Source organism: Morone saxatilis, unplaced genomic scaffold, assembly GCF_004916995.1.
Source record: "Morone saxatilis isolate NCDOM2014 unplaced genomic scaffold, NCSU_SB_2.0 Contig23, whole genome shotgun sequence".
In the NCBI taxonomy this organism is placed as follows: Eukaryota; Metazoa; Chordata; class Actinopteri; family Moronidae; genus Morone; species Morone saxatilis.
The window spans coordinates 16,500,456-16,520,770 of NW_023339796.1; the positions used below are offsets into that span (position 1 = coordinate 16,500,456).

Here is a 20,315-nt window from a genome sequence, read left to right on the forward strand (position 1 = left end):
GTGTGTGTATGTGTGTGTTGGTTTGTGTTGTGAAACATTGACACATGTACAATGTGGATATTGTTTCAAACACAGATGAGTCCGATACAGCGGAGGATCTCATGTGGACGTTGTCTCCATCTGGGGCTTGTCTCTTGTCCCTATGTGCAGAAGAATATTTCACATGAGGGCGTGTCCTCACCTAAGTTGAACATTCAGTTTTTCCACCGAGGCTTGTCGCTCGTCTGCGATGGTCTGGGTTCTTTGCAGAACATCTCTGAGTTTCTGTAGTTGCTCCAGGGTGTCAGACAACTCTCCCCGCACCGCCTGAAGCTGTTTCTCCATGATCTGGACCTGCTGGACGCAGTTGAGCTTGTCGGCTTCACAGCGATGGAGCGTCTCTTCCAGATCCACCACTGGGGACAAGACGGAGAAGAAAACAAAAAGTTAAGAGAAGGAGAGCAAGTGATGTTTGTGTAGTTACTGTCACTTTTCTGCAAAAAATAAACAAAAAAGAAAACAGAAACTGTGCAACATACCCATGTCAGTCTTGCTGTCGAGCTGGCTCTTCAAGTGTTGCAGGCTTGCCTCCATGCGGCTGATCTGAGCAGTCTTGACGGCAACGTCCCTCCTCAAACGCTGCAGCTCCGACTCTTTAGACACCAGCTCCATTCGACACTTTGTCATCTCTGATGTCAGATGGCTGCAGAACGCACAAGGAGAAAAACAAAAAAAACATCATCAGCACATTTGAACAGCAATTAAAAGTCTTAAATCAACTAGATATGTTTTTAAACAATGTGCTGCAATAAAGGGAAGACATGCTGCAGAAAAGCATTAAGCAGTGTATACATTGTATTGTTTATCATTTGAGTGGCTCGGGACATGCAACATGTCCATTTCCTCACCTCAATGTGAGCACTGCTCCCATCGTAGACTTAGATGGAAAACTCTCCAGAACTGTTCAGAGTAGCTAAACTGAGCTAAGCATACGTGCCTTTTGACAGCACATCTAAAACAACCAACTTGCTTTTGCTTCGGAGCTTTGAAAATGTCACAAAAATGAAACCAATCAGCAGCATTTACAGATGCACATCTGGCTTCTATCTCCCAGTCTCAAACAAGTAAGATCCCCTCTTATATACACATATTTATGGATCCTAGGGGAAGGGAGGGGAAGGGAGGGGGGGGCTGCTTCATGCCTACAGACAAATGGGAAGTGGTGGAATCACAAGACGGGGCGTTTGACTGCCATTGCTGCAGGTCAAGAAGAACAGTATACTTCTTGGCCTCTTTGAAAATAACTACCAACAAAAGGCCCATTCAAATTTCATTAAATAGTTGCAACAGTGAATCATGGTAAACTACAAAATATTGTTGTATTACCATAAAAAATAAAACTTACCAATGTAATTTAAAAATATCTGGCACTGAATGTAATATTTTAAGTGATTCTGTTACAGCACAGGTGACACAATTTTCCTTTGTTCCTCAGAGTCTAACATGAGAAGCCGTGTGTGTACAGTGTTCTTACCTGACAGACTCAGAAAGTTGTGTGTTCTGCTGCTTTAACTTCTGCAGGTCCTTGTCTTTCTCCTGAACGTCCTGCTCTCTGTTCCTTACCTCATCCTGCAGAGAGGCCCGGGTGCGTTCCAGCTCCTGCTCCAGACTGGATACCTACACACAGACACACAACATTAGCATCCATCTTTATTTATTTACAACAACATAAAACAAACATCAATTTCATGCACATGTTTCTATTCTACAGCACAAAACTAGAGACCTGACCTACAACTCAAACTGATAAAAGGAACTCACTGTGTTCTGACAGTTTATCCCTACAGGCAATCTGATCAGACCTTTATGTACAACACAAAGAAGCTCCACGTTACTGTCCCTGTACAGCTCTGCTCGCTGAATGGGGACAATTGTGCTCTGTTTGTTGTGAAGGACAGAAAAATGTGCTGAATTATAAATGAAATCACAAGCTCAAACTGCTGTTTCCCTCAAGCAATGATGTAGATTTACCACAAGTTATAATATGTACAGGGTCAGTCAGACTGCACATGTGCATATTAAGAGTACAACCACACTTAAGTTTATCTTCTGTTCTTTACATTCATCGTGTCAATCAATTCTAAAAACTTTTCAAAACAATTGCCACATAAAACCCAGTAAACCTGACTTATAAGACACTTCAATGCCAAAAGAAGACAAAGCTTCTGGAAATGTCTCAGAGTTCACTCAATCATTATCGAACGGAAACACACATATCAAAACTTATTGGAAGGAAATATAAAATGATTATGTGAACAATGTGACCGAGGCTCAACTACTGCTGCCTGAAGAGGAAACACCACATTCAATCTGCTGCCAAATAGAGCTGGAGACACTACACACTTCCTCTACACTAAAAACATTACAAACATATGAAATTACAGACATTTAACAACAAACCCAACCGCAAACTTCCTATAATCCATAACTTCTTTATCACAGGGAATGTGCATCACAGCTGCTCAACATGCTGAACAAGACAGAGAGAAGTACTGATGCCATGAACAGAGGAGACACGCAAGCTCTCCAATTCAAGCGGAAAATGCCCGTTTGGTAACACTGTATGCACCACTGAACCACACCACCGACAGAAATGATAAGGGCTTCCTGTAGGGACACCTGCATTATTACCAAATCAAGGTCTTGTGGTGTAGAGGGGCCTCAAGTTAAAATTTACTTTTAAAGGCCTTTATCTATTTTATCTATACTGTGCTTACATGGTGTATTTTCCTAGATGAATGCATACATTGTACAATTACCACAAACAAATTATTAACTAATACACAATTCACAGAAAGTGGGATAAGCATCAACCGACCCACAGTTCCTTTTTTTAAATATGACACTCAAACACACATCACATGACCACACGTATCTTTAGTAATTAATACCATTAGATATCTATTCTTAATAAACATCTGTATTTGCAAATAAAGTTCATGTTTTTATTTCTTTTTGTGCACAAAATATTATGGATACATTTTCTTGTTAATCTGGTATTCGAAAACCTCTTAAACTGTCTCTAACTTACCCGTGTCTGCAGCTGGCTCTGACTCTCCTCCAGTTCAGAGATGTGAGCAGTGCTCTCAGTCAGCATTGTCTGCTGCTGCTCGAGAGAAAGCTGCAGCTGTAAGTTCTGCTCGCTGGAGCTCTCACCGACCAGCGTGGCACTCTGGAGCTTCTCCTGCAGAGAGGACACCTGAGGAGAAAAGAACAGACGAGATAAGCCTCGGAAGTGGGCTTTGCATAAACAACAAAGGGACAATTATCTTGTCTTATTGTATGTAACACTGTACCTGGTCATTCTTCTTCTGCAGCTCGCTCTGATAGTTCTTCTCTACCTCCTCAATCTGCTGCAGGTACACGTTCAGCTCCTCTCTGCACGCTGACAGAGACGACTGCAGTTCACACACCTGATGTGCAAACAGAAGTCATGGATGGTTCATACAGTTGTTTATGGTGAATTCTGCCAGATGTTTTTGTAGTTATTTGTGTTTGTCTATGGTAACCAGCTCTTTGTACAAACCTTGGTAGCAGATTGTGCCGCCTGCTCTTTGAAACTCTGCAGCAACTCCTCACTGTGTCTTGCTTCATCCTGCTTTTGCTGAAATTAAATCAAAAATATAAAAAAAAGTGGCTGCTGTACTTACAGTGAAGGCAAAAAGATGCACATATATGGTCCTACATACTGTCCTGACCTGTGTGAGTTGGTCCACAGAGTTCTGCAGCAGGAGAGCCTCTTTCTGAGCCTCGTCTCGCTCCCTCTGGAGTGAGCTCAGCTCCTGCTCCATCTCCAACAGCTGTGACTGAGCCTGCTCCACAGACAACTGCAACTGCAGAGGAGAGACTGTTTCTTACTACAGGTAACATCAATTCTGCTCTTTTAAATATATGGTCACAGCCAGTGTTAGGTGTAAATTAACTTAAATTATACTGGACATAAATTACTTTTTTAAGGGTTGGTTTAACGGAGTTGAAATTAACTATAACAGGGAGGTGTGGAAGAATTACAGTGGGGAGATTCAGTGGAGAGAAAGACAAAGATGTAGTTATAGATCACCATTTCTATTCTGTGCTGTTGCTCCGTGAATTGCTGAGACTGAGATTTTTTACACTTCTCCAAAGACTGCTGGTATTCTCTTTGCTTTTTGGTCATCATTGACTGGTAATGCTGAATGGTGCCGTTTTTCTCCTGTAGGAAAATTAGAAAAAGGAAAACATCAAATAAAAAAAGGATTCTATAAAGGAGTGTAAATGGAGGACAAAACACAAAGCTTTCACAAAATACACAACAAACAAATGTGTGTGTGTGTGTGTGTGTGTGTTTTACCAGTAGCTGATTCTCCAGCTCAGTGTTCGTCAGTGCAGAGCGGCTATAGGCCGAGGTTTTCTCCTGCAACTGTTTCTCCAGCGAAGCCACACGTGCACTTTTTCTTTTCAACTGAAGTGAAACAGAGATGCAAAACGGGTGCAACAATCTGTAAGAACCAATAATTAGCTCTCAAGCTCGGTCAAATATAGTTTATACCGCATGAAATGATGACCATGAAATTACTATATAAATGATTAATACTCTGATTTTCATTTGAGCAGATTGCTTCAACCAATAAGACAGTTGAGTTCAAAGAAGGAAAGAAAGAGAAATTAAGAAAGGGGGTAAAAAAGGGACCTCTTTTTCTGTGTCAGTGGCTTGGCTGACTTTGTCCAGCAGCTCCATGTGGAGGCTTTGGTAGTGGGAGGCTCTCTGGGCCATGGAGCTCTGCAGGGAGGAGATCTCCTCCTGGGCTCTGGTCAGTCGCTCCTGCAGCCGCTCCACCAGGCTGTTCTGTTTGGTCTGCTCAGCCTCGATCGACTGAAGCACTCGCAGCAGCTGCTGGTAGCCTTCACCTGCAAGGGTTGAGCAACGGGGAAAGAAAGGACAGGAATGCTTCTACTTTTTTAAATCATAGATAAGGGAAAAGCATATGGCACCTGCTCTCTGACGTCATTTTTTCTACTTTGCTGTGTAATTAACTACATTACCACAACCTACCTAAATGATGTTGCATTACATTTATTTTTAAATAGGTTTTAAGGTTCCACATTTATGTTTGCCTATTGGACTGAGACACCTAAAGTGCAAGAAATTATGCAGAATGAGCTCCTCATTCTAACTATATTAAGTTTCATCAATCCCAAAAGATAATTTCACTCTTAAAGAAAGATGGGTACGAAACTTGTGTATAAGAATAATACACAATAAAACGCTTACATATAGATAAACCAGGATGTAATAATGAAGAGGTGAGGTTGGTTATGATGAGGTTTGTCAACATACCTGGCTTTAGCTTCAGTAGGTGTGCTGTTCCTGAAAGGTCCATATGGGGTAGCATGCAGGGCCGGACACACAGCTGCCCAACAGCACCCTGAAATAAAAAAATAACATATGACAACAGTAAACACAACTTGCTTTAGACAGTTACTGTCCATCAGACCTATATATATATATATATTCCTCTCCACCTCTCGTAGATGCAGCAGGGCCAGTATGGCCTCCAGGCTGGCCAGCTCCGCCTGGCTCTGTTGAGACTCTCTGTTACTCTGGGCCACCCTCTGCTCCTGGTTCTGGGTCAGAGTTTGAATGTCTTCCAGCTTTTTGCGCAGAGAGGCCAGCTCCCTGCTTTCTGCTCCCCGCTCCATAAGCTGCCGTTCCAGATGTAAGGCCTTTTGACTAGTCTCCTCCAGCTGAGCTTGGAGGCCAGCAGCTGCAGATTTGGCCTTCCTCACCTCCTCCTTCAGCTGGCTGGGAGGCAGACGACACCAGAACGGAAGCAGGGGGAAGATCAGGGACAAAAATGTGTTAATGTGATTGATAATAATAAAATTAGAATTCCTCCAAAAGTATTTCTATTTCAAACTACAAACATTAACAGACCAATGTAAACAATGGTATAAGACAATCTCATGTGCGTACCCAATTGTTTGGCTCTGTTCTTCCTTATCTCTCTCTAGCACAGTGCACTTCAATTCCAACTCCTCTTTTTCTCTGTCACACTCAATAAGACTGTCTTTTAGTCTGCTCTCACTCTCCATCACCTTAAAAACACAAATGAAAACACATTTTAAATAACTTATTTAATATATATATATAATAATAAATAACAAATAAATAAACTTTACCCTGTTAAGTTTAATGGAAATGGTAGCCTTATAATCTTTGAAGGCTTCTTTGAGTTTCTCTGCATTTTGAAGTGCTTGGTTCCTTTGTTGCTCCGCCCTGTAAGAGATGAGGTAGTAAGTAAGTACTAAAAAATAACTCAATTGTGTTGTGAGTTAATTAGACATGGAGCCCAAGGTAACAAACACAATTATAAGATAAAGACATTGGAGATGTAATAAACTGTACTGTAATGAAATACAATTGTGTGGGGAAGTCAAGCCCAGATAAAGCGTTCACCGTTTGCCTAGTGCTGTCTTGGTGTCCAGATCTTCTCTGAGCGCGCTCAGCTGCTCACTGAGAGTCGCCACAACAATCTCACTGTGAGCTGCTGCTTCCTGGCTACACTCTGCCCTCAGTTCTGCTGCCCTGGGAAACACAGACAAGGACAGGTTGTTAGGGATATTAATGCTAGAATCAGCTAGAGGTTAGTGTAACAGTTCCAAGAAAAAGAAAAAAAAAAAGCAACAACCAAGCTAGTCTCATCTAGTATCATGAATGACTGGCTGTGCCCCACAGCACATTATATATATATATATATACACTGGATACTGAATCGGTGTAAATAGGGTTCAAAAAGGCATGTAATTGCAAACATTACAATTACATAAATAGTGACATCTTCAAAAGTATAAGATGAGGTCACAAGGTTACTTTAGTGCTTTGGCTTGAGCCTCCAGCTCTGCTTGAAGCTGACGAATCTGCTCACTCATGACTGCTACATTGTTTTTAACTCCAACCTTTGGGCCTCTGAAGCTGGCCTGAAAAAGAAAACACACACACAACATATGTACCCAATACAGTTTTGGTTGGTTTATGTCATAGATTTTTATTATTTATTATCATTTTTTTTATTATTGTTGATATTTGAAGTAACAAAAAAAAAACTCAACTAAACACTGAAACAAAGAACACTGACTTCACACTACACTCATTTGCAACACACAAATAATCCCCTCCACAACATGATGTTTAGGGGATGCTTGTCATACCTGCGATTTGAAAGAGGCCAGCTCATACTGCATAGCATCAAGGTCCCTGATGAGCTGCTCATCCTGTATGGTCAGACAGGCGTTCTCTTGGCGCACAGAGCCCACCTTCTTCCGTGAAGATACCGACTCCATTTCTACTGACCTGGCTTTGACTGAGGCAGACTGAGCCGGAGGGCAGAAAACAGGTGTGGACGAGAGGTGTGTGTTTATCGTGAGGGTTTACTCCACTAATTTACCTTCTAGATATGATGTTACTCTGGCCTTGTTTATTACCAAGTGTCTTTCAAAAGAGTTATTTATATTACATGTACAGCTCATTTTCCCTAAAAAACACAGATTGCTGTCAGACCACATTTACATACTTAAAAACTGTATCTGTTATCTATACATGCACAACAATACGCAGCTTGAGACAAAGTGATGTATCTGACTGGTTGTCCCACAATCTTGTCTCTCACCCCACTGTTGGAAGAGGGTGGACTTAAACTACCAGCAACAGCACGTCTCTCAGCCGTCCCACTGAGAGGCCTCTCCTGACAAACACCATCAGGTCTCTGCAGGTCTTGGAGGGTCAGGCGATCAGGACCCGTCTGCTCATACTCAACCCTGTCATGTCCTTCTGACTGACTGTAGAAGGTGTACATATAATAATCTGTGACAAAGGTATCAAGAGAGGAGGATAAAGGGTCAAATACAACATTTTACTAACTCTGTAATGTCCTCAGCTAGTGGCTGCAGGGTTACTCTGTAGTAGTGTACTAGTGCAGACTGTGTGTTCATGTCATGCAGTTATCTCACCTCAGTTTCTGTCCCACACTTTGCAGGCTGAGATCCGTCAATCGAAGCAGATTACTCAAACTGACCACAAGTAAGGTTAAACTCTTCTCGTCCTCAAACATTAGCTACAATAATGAGAAGTACACCTTCAGCTAGGTTAATCAACAACTTGTCTTGCCTTGCTGAGGTTAGCTCAAGCAACATTTCCAACATGTGTGAATGTTTGGAAAGGAATAAAAAAACTATTTTCAATATACCGTTGTGCTTTAAACATATGTGCCTATAGTAGAGCACCGCACACTAGCTAGCATAGCTACGCTCGCTAAATGTAAACAAAGATGCTCGCTGTATCAACAGGTGGCTAGTTAACGTCAACATTACCGTTGTCTTCACAGAAAAGGTTAATAAACGACCTCACAGTGTTTCCGCTTTGAACTAAACATTAATTTTGTCGACTTGGCGCTACGAAAGCATTAAAAACACGTATGCGGGACTTCTAGTTGAACAAAACTCCGCAGGTTTCCCAGTGCGGATCAGTAAAAGGCAAAGTAGCCGAACAATTTGTAATTTTTTGTCTCCGCCCATATTCCAACAACGCGGTTTGTGATTGGATAATACGAAGCTGTCTGTGACCTGATTGGTGGAGAGGGCTGCCAACGACACTGGCCGCGAACATTGGCGCGTGCACTGGAACTGTCAGAGTAACAACGGTAACTAGGGTGAAGAGGCTCGTGTCCAAACAACGACCGGCAGCTATTAAAGCTGCAGTAAACTTACATAAAGATATAATATATTTAAACAGATTATCAGTCAGGATATAGTGAAAATATTAGCAATATGACAGTTATTTTATAGAAGTTACTTATTGCAGCTTTAAACATCGAATACGCAACACAACAGTTCAAAATATCAACTTTTATTTATCCTTTAACTAAACAGGTTCAGAAGTAACACGTCAACCTATATAATGATGTATAAAAATGTAATAAGAAGAATCTCAAGAGACAAAGCAGACGTTACATGAATGTTCTTTGGCTACAGAAGCCTGCTGGAAGTCAGTGGTAGCATCATGTAGGCTGAGACACTGGCTGAACAGAGGAGAGAAGCTTCAAATGCATGACTACATCCGCACAATTAAGAGGTATCAATGTCAAAAAGGTCTGTCCATTTGAACAAAAACAGAAACATCTCGAAAAAGAGACTAACAGAATATTCACCTCTTGCAATGACATACAGCATATTAGTTTTCCAGTGATTGTTTTCTGACTCATTTTAAACAAGCGAGTGTTGCAGTAAAAATAGACTACAAATTATTTTGCTCATAGAAAAAAAAAAAAAAAAAGCGTACATGCATACATATGGTCAAAAAGTAATTGAGCACCTGATATAAAAATACTGACCAACAACACTGAGTGAATAACTTATATCAAGACCTTCAAGACCTCCTGTTAAGCTGCAAATGCTGGCCTATACAATACAGTGAAGTTTATGGGCATATCCTGAGTGTGTAAACTACGAGGTGGTTTTAACTGTAGAAGCAAAAATCCAAGGGCATTGTTTGTTTGTTTTTTGCACTGTCACAGGAAATATTTAATGACATGGTCAAATTATCACAATAATGCTGAATCTCCCCATTGTCAAGCCACATGGTCCAATTATATGGCTGAACACCTTTATCCAGGACTACTTGCATAGGCAGCACAGAAAAGCAGAATCATTCTGAACTCTAGGTACGAGGACTGGGTACACAACATTCATCTTATATCAGAAAAAGTAAAAACTAAATAGGTCCTTGAAGATTTCAGAGTTAACAGTCATTTTATCAATTTCAAATCAAAATGTTATTAAAAAAAAAAAGGTTACTACGAGTCATCTTGGGTTTGGGCTTCTGATCATTTCTATGCTGAAATTACACTTGATTTAGGGATGTTATTTTTCAGAACCTCCATTTAAACAGAGTTATCACCACCATTAAAAAAAAGTATTTAAAAAGAAATTTATCAATTGCTTCCATGTATGAGCAGAAAAGCTCAAATGATTTGTTCAAAATGAGATGACAGTCTAACGGACATCATTTGTTTGATTTATGTGCAATCCAGAATTTAAAAAAAGAAACTCAAGAGAACTCTTTCCCGCTGAATAGAAAAAGGCATATGAGTAAGTACAAGTGGAAAAGATAATAATAAATGTAGTATAATTCTATATAAAATAATAAACATTTGCAGCAGCACATCTCTTTTTCCTCCTGAACTGCTCACAAATGAGCACACTTTCCAAAACACAACTGAAAGATATGTCTGCCTAAGGCAACAAGAGGTACTCATAGCTGGGACTAGAGAAAAAGGGGACATGATTCTAAAGGGACATGTATTTATTTACCAAATCTGGTAAGAAAACAAATGTTAACCAAACGCATGTAATTGTTCACTGCATGATTACAGTAGTAAAGTTGATGAAAATTCTTTAAACAAAACTTCCCCTCTTTCTCTTATCCTCCAAGATTCACCATTTAATGCATGACATACTACATTCTGTCGAAAACACTTACAGTTTCATACTTAACTGATCTGGAAATGAAAAGTATATCACTGGATTAAAAATCAAACAATAAAGAGCACTGAAAGCCTACGGGTGCAGTGCACTGGTCAATTATTTGCCCCTGAATAAATGGGGATTCTGTAAACATTCAAAGCAGGTAACACAAATATGGTGGTGGTACAATGACTAGCCTCAAAAGACATGTTTAACCCTAGACAGCACTGAACCAGTAGGCTTTAAACAGTCAACTTAATCTGCTCCCGTCTTAACTAAATAAAAGGCATATATCAAATAATGCTCTGGATACAGGCTGTGTGCACATGTCCTTAGCACAGCCGTAAACCTCTTGTAGGTGCTGGTTAGAAGTTAGAAATGACGTCGACATTCGTCTAGGAGGCAGTGACTCCTTCCCACTCCACCAGGTACTGCACCTTGCCATCAAGGGTGACCCGTCGCGCCAGGACTTTGTACTTTTCCCCACAAGCCAGCCGCCCTGCTGCTCCGAAATAACTGCTGATGGAGCTCTTGAGGTGGGAGAGCTGGGTGTTGGGGTCCATGCCATGAACTATGTCTGTGGAGTGAAGCCCCGGGAGCGGGCTCAGCACCTCTGTAGCTGAGGGATTTGGGTCTGCGAGGCTGGGAGGGGGGATCTCTGGGTTGGGGGGCTGCAGGGCCCGTCGTGGCCGCCCACGTTTCCTTTTTAAGGGTGGAGAGGAAACAGGCATGATGCAGGCTGTCGTGCGCGTCTTGCTGGAGCTACAGAGGCTGGACGGGGGTTCGATAGGAAAAGAGGAAGTCAAGAAACTGTTATTAATTCTGAGGGCAATAACAAAAACAAAATATACAGACAAAAAACTAGACTAGAGTCTACAGAAATGCCAGTGGCTCTGTATTTAAGCACAGTGCTGCTTTGAGCTAAATGCTAACTTCAGCATGAAACAGTGACAGCGCATCACTGGAGCTGAAGGGAATGTCAATAGTTTTTCCACGTATGTAGTAATAAAGTACTGGACTAACTGAAATTATGACTTGGTAGCAGCAGAGTTTCTACAATTCATTTTGAGAGGAACATGAATGTCAATCCGTCCAACAGTTGAGATATTTCAGTCTGGTCCAAAGTGTTGGACTGACAGAACAACACTGCTGTGCATAGAGTCTTAGATTTCAAAGTGACAGAGGGGTAAATGTCACAGTTGCATATTGTGCATACCTGGACTGTCTTGAAATGCTAGTTGAGGTAGTTTCTGAGGTGCTCAGGGCTCCTATGGATTCCACATCTGAGGACAGCAGAGACCTGTCACGCCTGTGGAAAACAAGAAAAGGAGAATGAAAAAGAAATATACACAGAATAAACAAAAATGTTGCAGACAGTTATAGTTACTGTACATTGACATAAAATAATTAGTCAATTCATCAGTCAATTGAGAGAAAATTAATCAGCAAAAACGTTGACAATCCTTTTAGTCAATCAAACAAAAACACACATAATGTGAGGATTTGCTGATTTTCTCTGTTATACCATAGTAATTACAAATCTTTGTTTGTCAAACAGTCTAAAACTATGGGCTTACTATTTCTATACATTATCTAATCTATAGATTCATCAAAACTGAACACTTGAATGGAAATTCTGTACCCCAATTGCTCACTTACTTGATAGAGGTTAAGTGATCCAATGTGTGGGACTCTAGTGGCAGAGGCTTTCTTATTTCCTGTCAAAGAAAGAAAAAAAAAAAACTGTTAGCATTTCTCAGTGGGTTTCCTTTTAATCTAACAGTTTCTCAATATCCCCAGCAAAAGTTACAGTTTGACTGTGTGTGTGTGTGTGAGCACAGGCCTAAAGAAAACCTACACACACCTCTCACAGCTATGTATACACCCAGCTCACGCCCACTAATACATACAAACACAGAGACATACAAGCACACACACACCTGGGATAAGAGCTCACTGGAGCGTGGTCGTTTAGCCAGAGTCTCCAGAGAGCGTGATCCTTGCTTCCTCTTTTTCTTCTTCTTTTTCTTCTTCTCTGTGCCATTGGTCAAAGTATTGCAAGTCCTAGAGCAACCACAATATTTTACAACAGTTGTGCATTAATAACACTAACTGTTAAGCAAATTACAAGATGCAGGACAAAACACTGCTTTTTTGCATGTTGTCTAGGAGGTGAGACAGAGGATTCGCATCAATGCAGCGACGGACATAAGCATGAGACGAGAGGACATTTTCATGTCATAATCATCTTGGCCAAAAAAAACTGCGGTACATGATATTATCATTATACTAAATATACTTCATCCTTTTAAAATGGCACTAAAACATACTGGTATCACTTTATCTTTTTGTTAAGAAACAAATATACTGCATCACAAATAGGCACCTATATTTTATTTATACTATTTCCACACATCTGGTTTAACCTTTTTTGCTCCCCCTTGTCCCTTTGTTCAAAATAAATCAGGGAATCAATACAGATCTTAAAGCTGGCGAGCTAGACAGCTTTTTCAAGTCAAGCCTTGTGAAGATATTTACAAATATCACAATATTGGAAGTTCACCAAGATAAATGTATGCGTCCCTTCCCTAGACGGACATTACCACGAGTTTGCACCCTACAAAAAATTATAGCCTACTAACAGCTGCACCATAAAGTTTTGAAGTTTCACCATTACACTGCAATAATGCTCTCTAGCATTCAATTGTGGGCAAACATTTGGCTAACATTAATTTTATATCTTGGTAGATATGGCTGAGGGAGGCAGAGATCAGCAGTGAGTGTTCAAAGACACACCAACTCAACTGTAATTGAATAAGATCGTGAGGCCAGTTAAGATTGACACCTCTAATGATCACTTTATCATTTTATGACCTCTGTCCAACACAAGCAGTTTGCAAATTCAAGAGCTTACAATGAGTGTTGAGAGATACTGGCAGGGTACTGTGCCATTAACAAAGACTTCCCATCCAGGAATATCAAAACATTTAACTTCAAACTCAAGTTTCCCTTACCTCATGCCAGATAGAGCTTTGGTGGACTTGCATCCCTTGATGGTGATCTCATGTGAAGCCCTCTCCATCACTCTGCTGGTTGGCTCATCAGAGTTGGGGGGAGCAGGAGGGAAACGGATCCTTAGCCCAAACAAGTGCTTCTTTTTCTTTACCTCCTTCCCTGACATAAACCTGGATGAGGCAAGGGAAAGGAGTGTTTCTTTCATTATCTTCAACAACAAAAAAAGACATAGCATAAAAGAAACAATCAACCAGTAAAGGAATAACTTACATGCTCCTGTTGCTGTTTAATGCCTGCAGAACATATTCATATCGCTCTGATCCCGGAGTGTTAGCAAGCTGCAGACACAGGGGCGGGGAGTCACCAGACAGGAAAGACAGGGTGTAAGAAAAAAGTGGATATTTCAGAAAACCAACACCATATGGTTTCAAAACCTAATTTGGCAGCCAGGGAGAATTTTAAAATAATTATCCCTGTATGAAAGGCTACCAATATGGTTTTCTGGTCTCCACTAAACTTGAGAAGTAAGGAAATGCTAACGGGTTGCCAATCCCTAACATCCTGTGCCAAATCCATAACATGTAACATTAAACTACACAAATACAGTGTGTCTTTATGTTCAGTAGAAACTTTACATTGAACATAATGTGTTTGTCTGTGTTTCCAGAATTGGCCACTGGTGCATTATAAATGAAAGTTAGTGAACAGTCAAATGTAAGTTGGTTAGTAGTGTCCTAACCTCCCCCAACTGCAGCAGCTCCCAGTTCTCATTGATGTAAGTCATCAGGTGCATCTCAGAGTCAAAGTACTTCTTCTTGTGGATCACGCTCAGGTTGTACAGGCTCAGGTGTGTCACATCGACCCTGAAATATTTTAGTAAAAACGCTAGAAGATACAGGAAGGAGGTACCACAAAGTAGAGGTGTTGAAATTATTAATTGAATCGCTTTTTATTGCCTTTAATCGATAGTGACAGCTGAAGGGTGACAGGAATGGGGGGAGAGAGGGGATAGCAAAGGGCCAAAGGTCAGAGTCAAGGACTCAGCCTTGGTATATGGGGGCCTGCTCTACCAGGTCAGCTATCTGAACACCTAAAGTCTCTAGCATTTGATGTGAGGAAGTATTGTGTCTAAAAAAGCACTACTTTGGAAAGAAGGCCAATCACACGTGTTATTTTATTAAATAATATAATGTTTTAAAGGGAAAAAAAAAAATCACTCACCATCTGAGAGAAAGTCGGCTGAGGTACTCTGGTCCACCGTTGCAAACAGAACAGATAAACAGGTAAAACCTAAAGTCAAACAAACAAAAAAAACACGTCAGCTTATAACCCTGCAAAAAGATTTGTGATCAAAGGGCGTATTTTACAGCCTCGTGCTTTATGGTTTCTGAAAGTAAATGTCAAGTACATGAAAGGCAATTTTACACAGGCAATAATATCAAGATAATGTGTGCATATGGAAACAGAAAGTGGAGGTTAATACCACAACACCAATCATTTATTCCACTGAATTCATTTCCTGTAGTAGGACCGCTCTGAGTAAATAACTACATACTACTGGCCACACAAAAAAACACATTTGAACATGATGTATGATCTGAATCATAATTTATTCTTTTAAAATAGTTGTCTGCAGTAATTGTCACCACAACCAGGTTGGTTACACCCTGAAGAATGAATTGGTGTCGAAGCATGAAGTACTGTTGTTACTGTAAATAAAGGATAGACAAGCGGGGGCTCTTCACACTCATTTACATTTACATTATTGTAAGCCTAAAGTGATTCCTACATTCTCCAGTTGTAAAAATGTGTACATACATTGCGTCCTGAGCTGGTACCCTTTTCTCTATATTTTGCTGAACCTCAATAGAGGTGGCTACTGGTCTTTAGTCTCCCTATCTAGGCTAGGGATGGATTCAAATAAATAAAAAAGTCTCGGAGGACAATCGAGAATTTAATAGTGCGTGGACAGATTTGTTTGCATTAACCACCAACGCTGCTGACTTTATAAAGTTCAGATATGTTTTTTTTGTGGGAGGGACCATTAATTAATAATTAATTGATTAAATAGTTAATAAACTTTGCAACTCCTGCCAGCCAATCAGAAGCTGTTTCTACAGCCATGATATAAACATATATCTTAATAAAAATATGAAACATAAATAGTGGTATTTGCACCTATCTCCGTAGAGCATGGGCATCTGTAAGCAATGGAGACAAGCCTCATGGAACCACTGCTGACACCTGTTACACTGCAGCATCTTCAGGTACCAACTACAAGAAAGGAGAAAGAACGGGGTTAGCTGTACCAGGATATGTTACACATATACACACACACACACACACAATATTAAAACACAGGAAATTGTTTACCCATATTATTTACTGTGTTCTGTAAACTAATTAACCTGCTACTCACTCTCCTGGACCTCCACAGTAGCAGTAGCACTGCTGCATGTTAGTCTTGTGGCCCTGATCCCACACCAGTTCATCGAGGGCGTACGGGAAGGACAGGTGCAGCTCCATGTGCTGCTGCTGCTGCTCATGCTGCAGAAAGCCTTTAGCAGACACTCCCCTCCTGTGCGCACCCCCCCTCTGTAAACCACACACAAAAAGCATGTTTACTCCAACATAAAACTACAATATACACACAGTGTTTACTCCATATAGCTACCCTACAGAGTCTCCTATCTCCATTGTGCTTCACAGTTAAAGCAGAGCAACTAATGAGTCTCACAAAATAACTGTTTGTCATGTAAATACATCTGATCAAACAACGTATATATATATATATATATTCGACTAAAGGTTTTATGCATTTATTCTCAAAACAAAAGATGTACCTTAGATATAGATGTGAGCTCACACTCTGAGCAGAGCCACTTGTCATCTGAGTCAATGACAGAGGCATCGATGATGGGGGAGTGGCACAGCTGATGGTAACCTAAAACACAATGAACACATTTACATGCAGCTGCCTCTCCTGCATCATTCTTTGAAGAGGTACAAATGTCCTTGATGACCAGAGATTAGAGCACAATAGGTAGATTTATAAAGAATGGACAAATAAAGTAAGAAAAAGAGGATAAAACAAGAGAACTGCTTTGTTCAATGTTAGGTATAAGAGCACCAGAGACGATGAACAGTACCTTGTCCACACTTGTCACAAATGACAATCTCATTAGGCTCCTCTGAAGTTTCATCCTGGCATATGGAGCACACAATATCATCGTCCTCATCATCCTCATCATCTTCATCCCCTGAAATGGACAAGAAGTCAGGGGAAATCACAACTCTTCCACCAGTAGCCGTTATGTAGGCTAGTTGTGAAAAATAGTACATTTAAAAAATATTTTAAGTAAATTTATGAATCACTGCAGCAAAGTGAGAATTTCAACCACTGGAGGTCAGCAGAAAACAAGGCTTTTAACTTTTCATCAGCGCTACAACACAGTGTACACAGCTGTGGAAGAACATGTGGATCAGCTCAATTTGGAATTAGTCAAGATTAAAAGATAAATATGCAATTAAAGTGTGGATATTTGTCAAAATGTTCCATTAATCATAAATCATTTAAAGCTTTATTACAAAGCATTTCTGGGTCATATTTGGGTTTTAACTGACTGATCTAGAAGTGGATAGCCCCCAACCTCTCTGTCTATCTTCCCTATGCTCCTGTTCACATGAGGGCAGTGCACTGGTGCTGTGCTGATATACACTGTGGTCAGTTAACTGTCAGCCACAAGAGTAGGGAGATAAGTAAGGCAGAAGAAAGCAGGGGCAGAGAGCACAGTCCTAATCCACCAATTCAAGCAAAACCATTTACCTTTATAGAAACTAAACTGCAGAACTACCAATAAAATAGCAATAATATTTTAGATTAACCGCAAATGCTAAAGAATTCAATAATAAGATCCAAATATTTAACATGTAAACCTTGAAGTTGAAATAACTTACCTGTCTGAATGTCCTTCCAGAGAACCCAAGACTTCGACCGATCCTCAAAAACCACAAAGCATCGCTGCTTGTCCCGATCTATCTGAAGAGGAAAACAAAAACAGATTAATGTCTTCTTAAACAGCACATTGATTTAAAAGCCTAAATGTATTGCACAGGCAGAGTATCTGCTCTATGTCTCTTGTGTACTGCAATAGAAAACACATTATAGTACCAAAAAGAGTGTTTCCCTCCCACTAACCTTGGTGATTGTCCCCAAGTAGAACAAGCCATCTGACCACCGGGCCAAGACGTCCTGTCCCTCTGTGAACCTGTCAGACATGCTGTCTTCTCCATACTCTCCCCTGGCAGAAAGGCTTGTGGGGGACAAGGACACAGCCTGCTGCTGCCGCTGGGGGTGAGCTCTGTGATGGACCGACAGGTGATGCACAACCCCTGAGTCTCTGAAAAACATTTAACAACCAATAATTACATATATTAGTATAGATATAACACATTATACTGAGATTATACAAGATGAACTAAGCTTTCACACGGACCCAAGTTATTTTTTTTTATAAAACCTCTGGTTTAAAAGTAGCAATCTTACAATCAACACTATAATAGGGACCATCAGTGAAGTTCCTTGGTAACAGATATCAGACAACAGGAATTATATGCAGAAATCTATGTAAATCTCTACTGAAATACTGTCTGTGTAATTTAATGGATAAAACAAGGATAAGTTGTGTTGTGGAAGACCTTGCAACCAATGGCTGAAAATAAAAACATTTCCCCTCCAGTGGACACAAACAGGTGATTGTACTCATAATTAGCGCTAATTGGTAATTAACCACAACCACGCAGACTGTAAAGATGGCTGCAGGACAATGCTGAGATTTCCTATAACATATTCAACGTTTAAAACTAAATAAACTCATAGGTTATTAGCACATTTAAACATAGTTACATATAAACTGACAACTACATGTCATTACCTGTTGTCAATGCACAATTTTAGCGCTTCACTTTTTTCTTAATCTTCTGCAGCAAAACGTTAATCACTGAGTTATATCAGAAACTAACGTTAAATTAAATGTGTCTTTTTCCCTTTTAGCCTCTGTCCGTCAGACATTCCCTTTGTTCGGATACTGGGTGAACATGGTCAGTCTGAGCCCAGCACAGAGGATAAAGGCACCGTTTGGAGATAACGCTGCATGCTGAAACGTGTTGTTGATAAAGCGGGGAACAAGCAGGCCCGGTTGTTAACATTAATACCCCACATGTAACGCGTTAACCCCGGACAGCGCTGACCGTCGGACCCCCCCCTCCCCTCCACAGGAGGAAAACATGATGACAACAATACCTCATTCGGTCACCTCCGCTTCTACAAACGACTCGTACTACAAAATAACAGGATGTGAAGGGCCGCCTTTATCCCGCTCCTCCTGAAGTTGAAGTTTATTTCTAAAGTGTATCTCGGAGACTGGCGGGGCTCGTGGCTTCCTCAGAAAATAACAAACGGCTCATTTTCCCCCAACACATTCGCCATTTTGGTTTCCCGCTGATGACGGGGAGTGCATTATGGGAACGACTGCTGCCTTCACACTAGGTGGAGGGTGTGTTTTTTTTTTTTTCAAACATTTGAAATTGTAGGCAGGGCATTGACTGAACAGGATACATCCGCCCCTAAAGTATAATGCACTCGTGTTTTTCTTTGTTTTGTTTCAGTTTCCTCTGTCGGGGTGCATGAAAGTAACGTTGTCGCTCTTATTTATTAACAGACATTTTCGCAGATGAAAACCTAGCTGGCGTTATGTTTTATTAAAAACGTTCAAAAGTGAAGCGAGGCGGTGTTTTATAAACGTACACATTGTGGCCGCTCGCTGGCGCTGTAACATCATGTGAAGTTGTCACTTTTAGTTTGGATGTTGTGACCGGAAGTCGTGTTGGGCTATCGCTTCAATACTGCTTTTATTGTGAAAGGTTTAGCGGAAGTGGGTTGTACTCGTGTTTGCCAGCTTGACCCGGTGGTAGCTTCATAGTTTATCAACACTCTGGGTGACTTTACGACTTTACCTCAGATAAAGCGGGGCCAGTGAATACACACACACACACACACGGCTCAGTCGGATTGTTTGTCCACCGGGAAACTCAAAAACATCTTTATTGCGTATACGTCTATGTTTATTGTAGAGGAAGACGCTGCGCCTGCGCCGTGAGCCTACGTTTTTTTCAGCTTGAGGTATGTTGCTTTAGTAGAGAATCAGCAGCTGCTGCAGGGAGCAGGGGCGCAGGCAAAGTGCAATAACGGAGCGGATCACAAGGACAGGATACGAGCTGCAGTCCGGGTCGGGGATCATGGTGCGCTAATATGCAGTCATTTCTGGCTGCTCTGTAAACGGGACGAGTCGTTTTCATGTGGAAGACGCTTTCTCCCTCCTGGATGATCTCCCACAGCCAGGTCCACGTATTGAGATGAGCTATTTTTGTGATGGCGAAGGGTCTGTTTCCACGGGCCTGGGTGAAAAAGTCTTTCTACTTCCAGGTAATATCACTGTTCGATCATTTCTCTGTAAAGCCATTAGCGTTGTATACAGCGGGGTGTGTTTAAATGGACTGTGCGCCTGTGTATAATGGGGTCTTCGCGGTGTCACATCAGACTGACAGCTGGCTGTAAACATACCGGCTCGGCCTGTTCTGATGCGCTGCTTCAGAGAAGCTGAGGATTGTGAGTGCTCATGAAACATTAAGGTCATGACAGCCTTTCTGCTGATCCTGAATGGTTTGGTACAGACCAGGGCACAGACCAGAGTACAGACCAGAGT

General features: G+C 41.0%; 3 protein-coding genes across 3 annotated transcripts in view; 1 reads left to right on the forward strand and 2 right to left on the reverse strand.

Moving 5' to 3' along the window:
• The window catches only part of ccdc18 (coiled-coil domain containing 18), a 14,055-nt gene extending 5,504 nt beyond the window's left edge, over positions 1–8,551 (reverse strand). The window contains exons 1-19 of the mRNA XM_035670407.1: positions 8,026–8,551; positions 7,686–7,879; positions 7,228–7,389; positions 6,890–6,996; positions 6,476–6,604; positions 6,199–6,295; positions 5,993–6,114; positions 5,542–5,821; positions 5,357–5,444; positions 4,709–4,926; positions 4,370–4,480; positions 4,100–4,231; positions 3,738–3,872; positions 3,566–3,643; positions 3,336–3,452; positions 3,071–3,238; positions 1,514–1,656; positions 519–682; positions 182–395 (exon numbers count right to left, since the gene is read on the reverse strand). Coding sequence (XP_035526300.1) covers positions 182–395; positions 519–682; positions 1,514–1,656; positions 3,071–3,238; positions 3,336–3,452; positions 3,566–3,643; positions 3,738–3,872; positions 4,100–4,231; positions 4,370–4,480; positions 4,709–4,926; positions 5,357–5,444; positions 5,542–5,821; positions 5,993–6,114; positions 6,199–6,295; positions 6,476–6,604; positions 6,890–6,996; positions 7,228–7,389; positions 7,686–7,871 — 2,651 coding nt within the window. The 5' untranslated portion in view covers positions 7,872–7,879; positions 8,026–8,551. The remainder of the gene's footprint in view (positions 1–181; positions 396–518; positions 683–1,513; positions 1,657–3,070; positions 3,239–3,335; positions 3,453–3,565; positions 3,644–3,737; positions 3,873–4,099; positions 4,232–4,369; positions 4,481–4,708; positions 4,927–5,356; positions 5,445–5,541; positions 5,822–5,992; positions 6,115–6,198; positions 6,296–6,475; positions 6,605–6,889; positions 6,997–7,227; positions 7,390–7,685; positions 7,880–8,025) is intronic.
• Positions 8,552–8,904: 353 nt separating this feature from the next.
• On the reverse strand, positions 8,905–19,114 carry mtf2 (metal response element binding transcription factor 2). Its single transcript, XM_035670408.1, has 15 exons — positions 18,854–19,114; positions 17,750–17,951; positions 17,509–17,590; positions 16,701–16,811; positions 16,395–16,495; positions 15,971–16,146; positions 15,730–15,825; positions 14,773–14,841; positions 14,291–14,414; positions 13,822–13,889; positions 13,551–13,721; positions 12,477–12,600; positions 12,196–12,254; positions 11,753–11,845; positions 8,905–11,307 (listed from the first exon to the last, which is right to left on the reverse strand). Exons 1-15 carry the CDS (start codon positions 18,856–18,858, stop codon positions 10,932–10,934), a joined length of 1,857 nt encoding a protein of 618 aa, XP_035526301.1. The 5' UTR covers positions 18,859–19,114; the 3' UTR covers positions 8,905–10,931.
• A 317-nt stretch (positions 19,115–19,431) lies between these two features.
• The window catches only part of dipk1aa (divergent protein kinase domain 1Aa), an 8,266-nt gene continuing 7,382 nt past the window's right edge, over positions 19,432–20,315 (forward strand). The window contains exon 1 of the mRNA XM_035670409.1: positions 19,432–20,035. Coding sequence (XP_035526302.1) covers positions 19,982–20,035 — 54 coding nt within the window. The 5' untranslated portion in view covers positions 19,432–19,981. The remainder of the gene's footprint in view (positions 20,036–20,315) is intronic.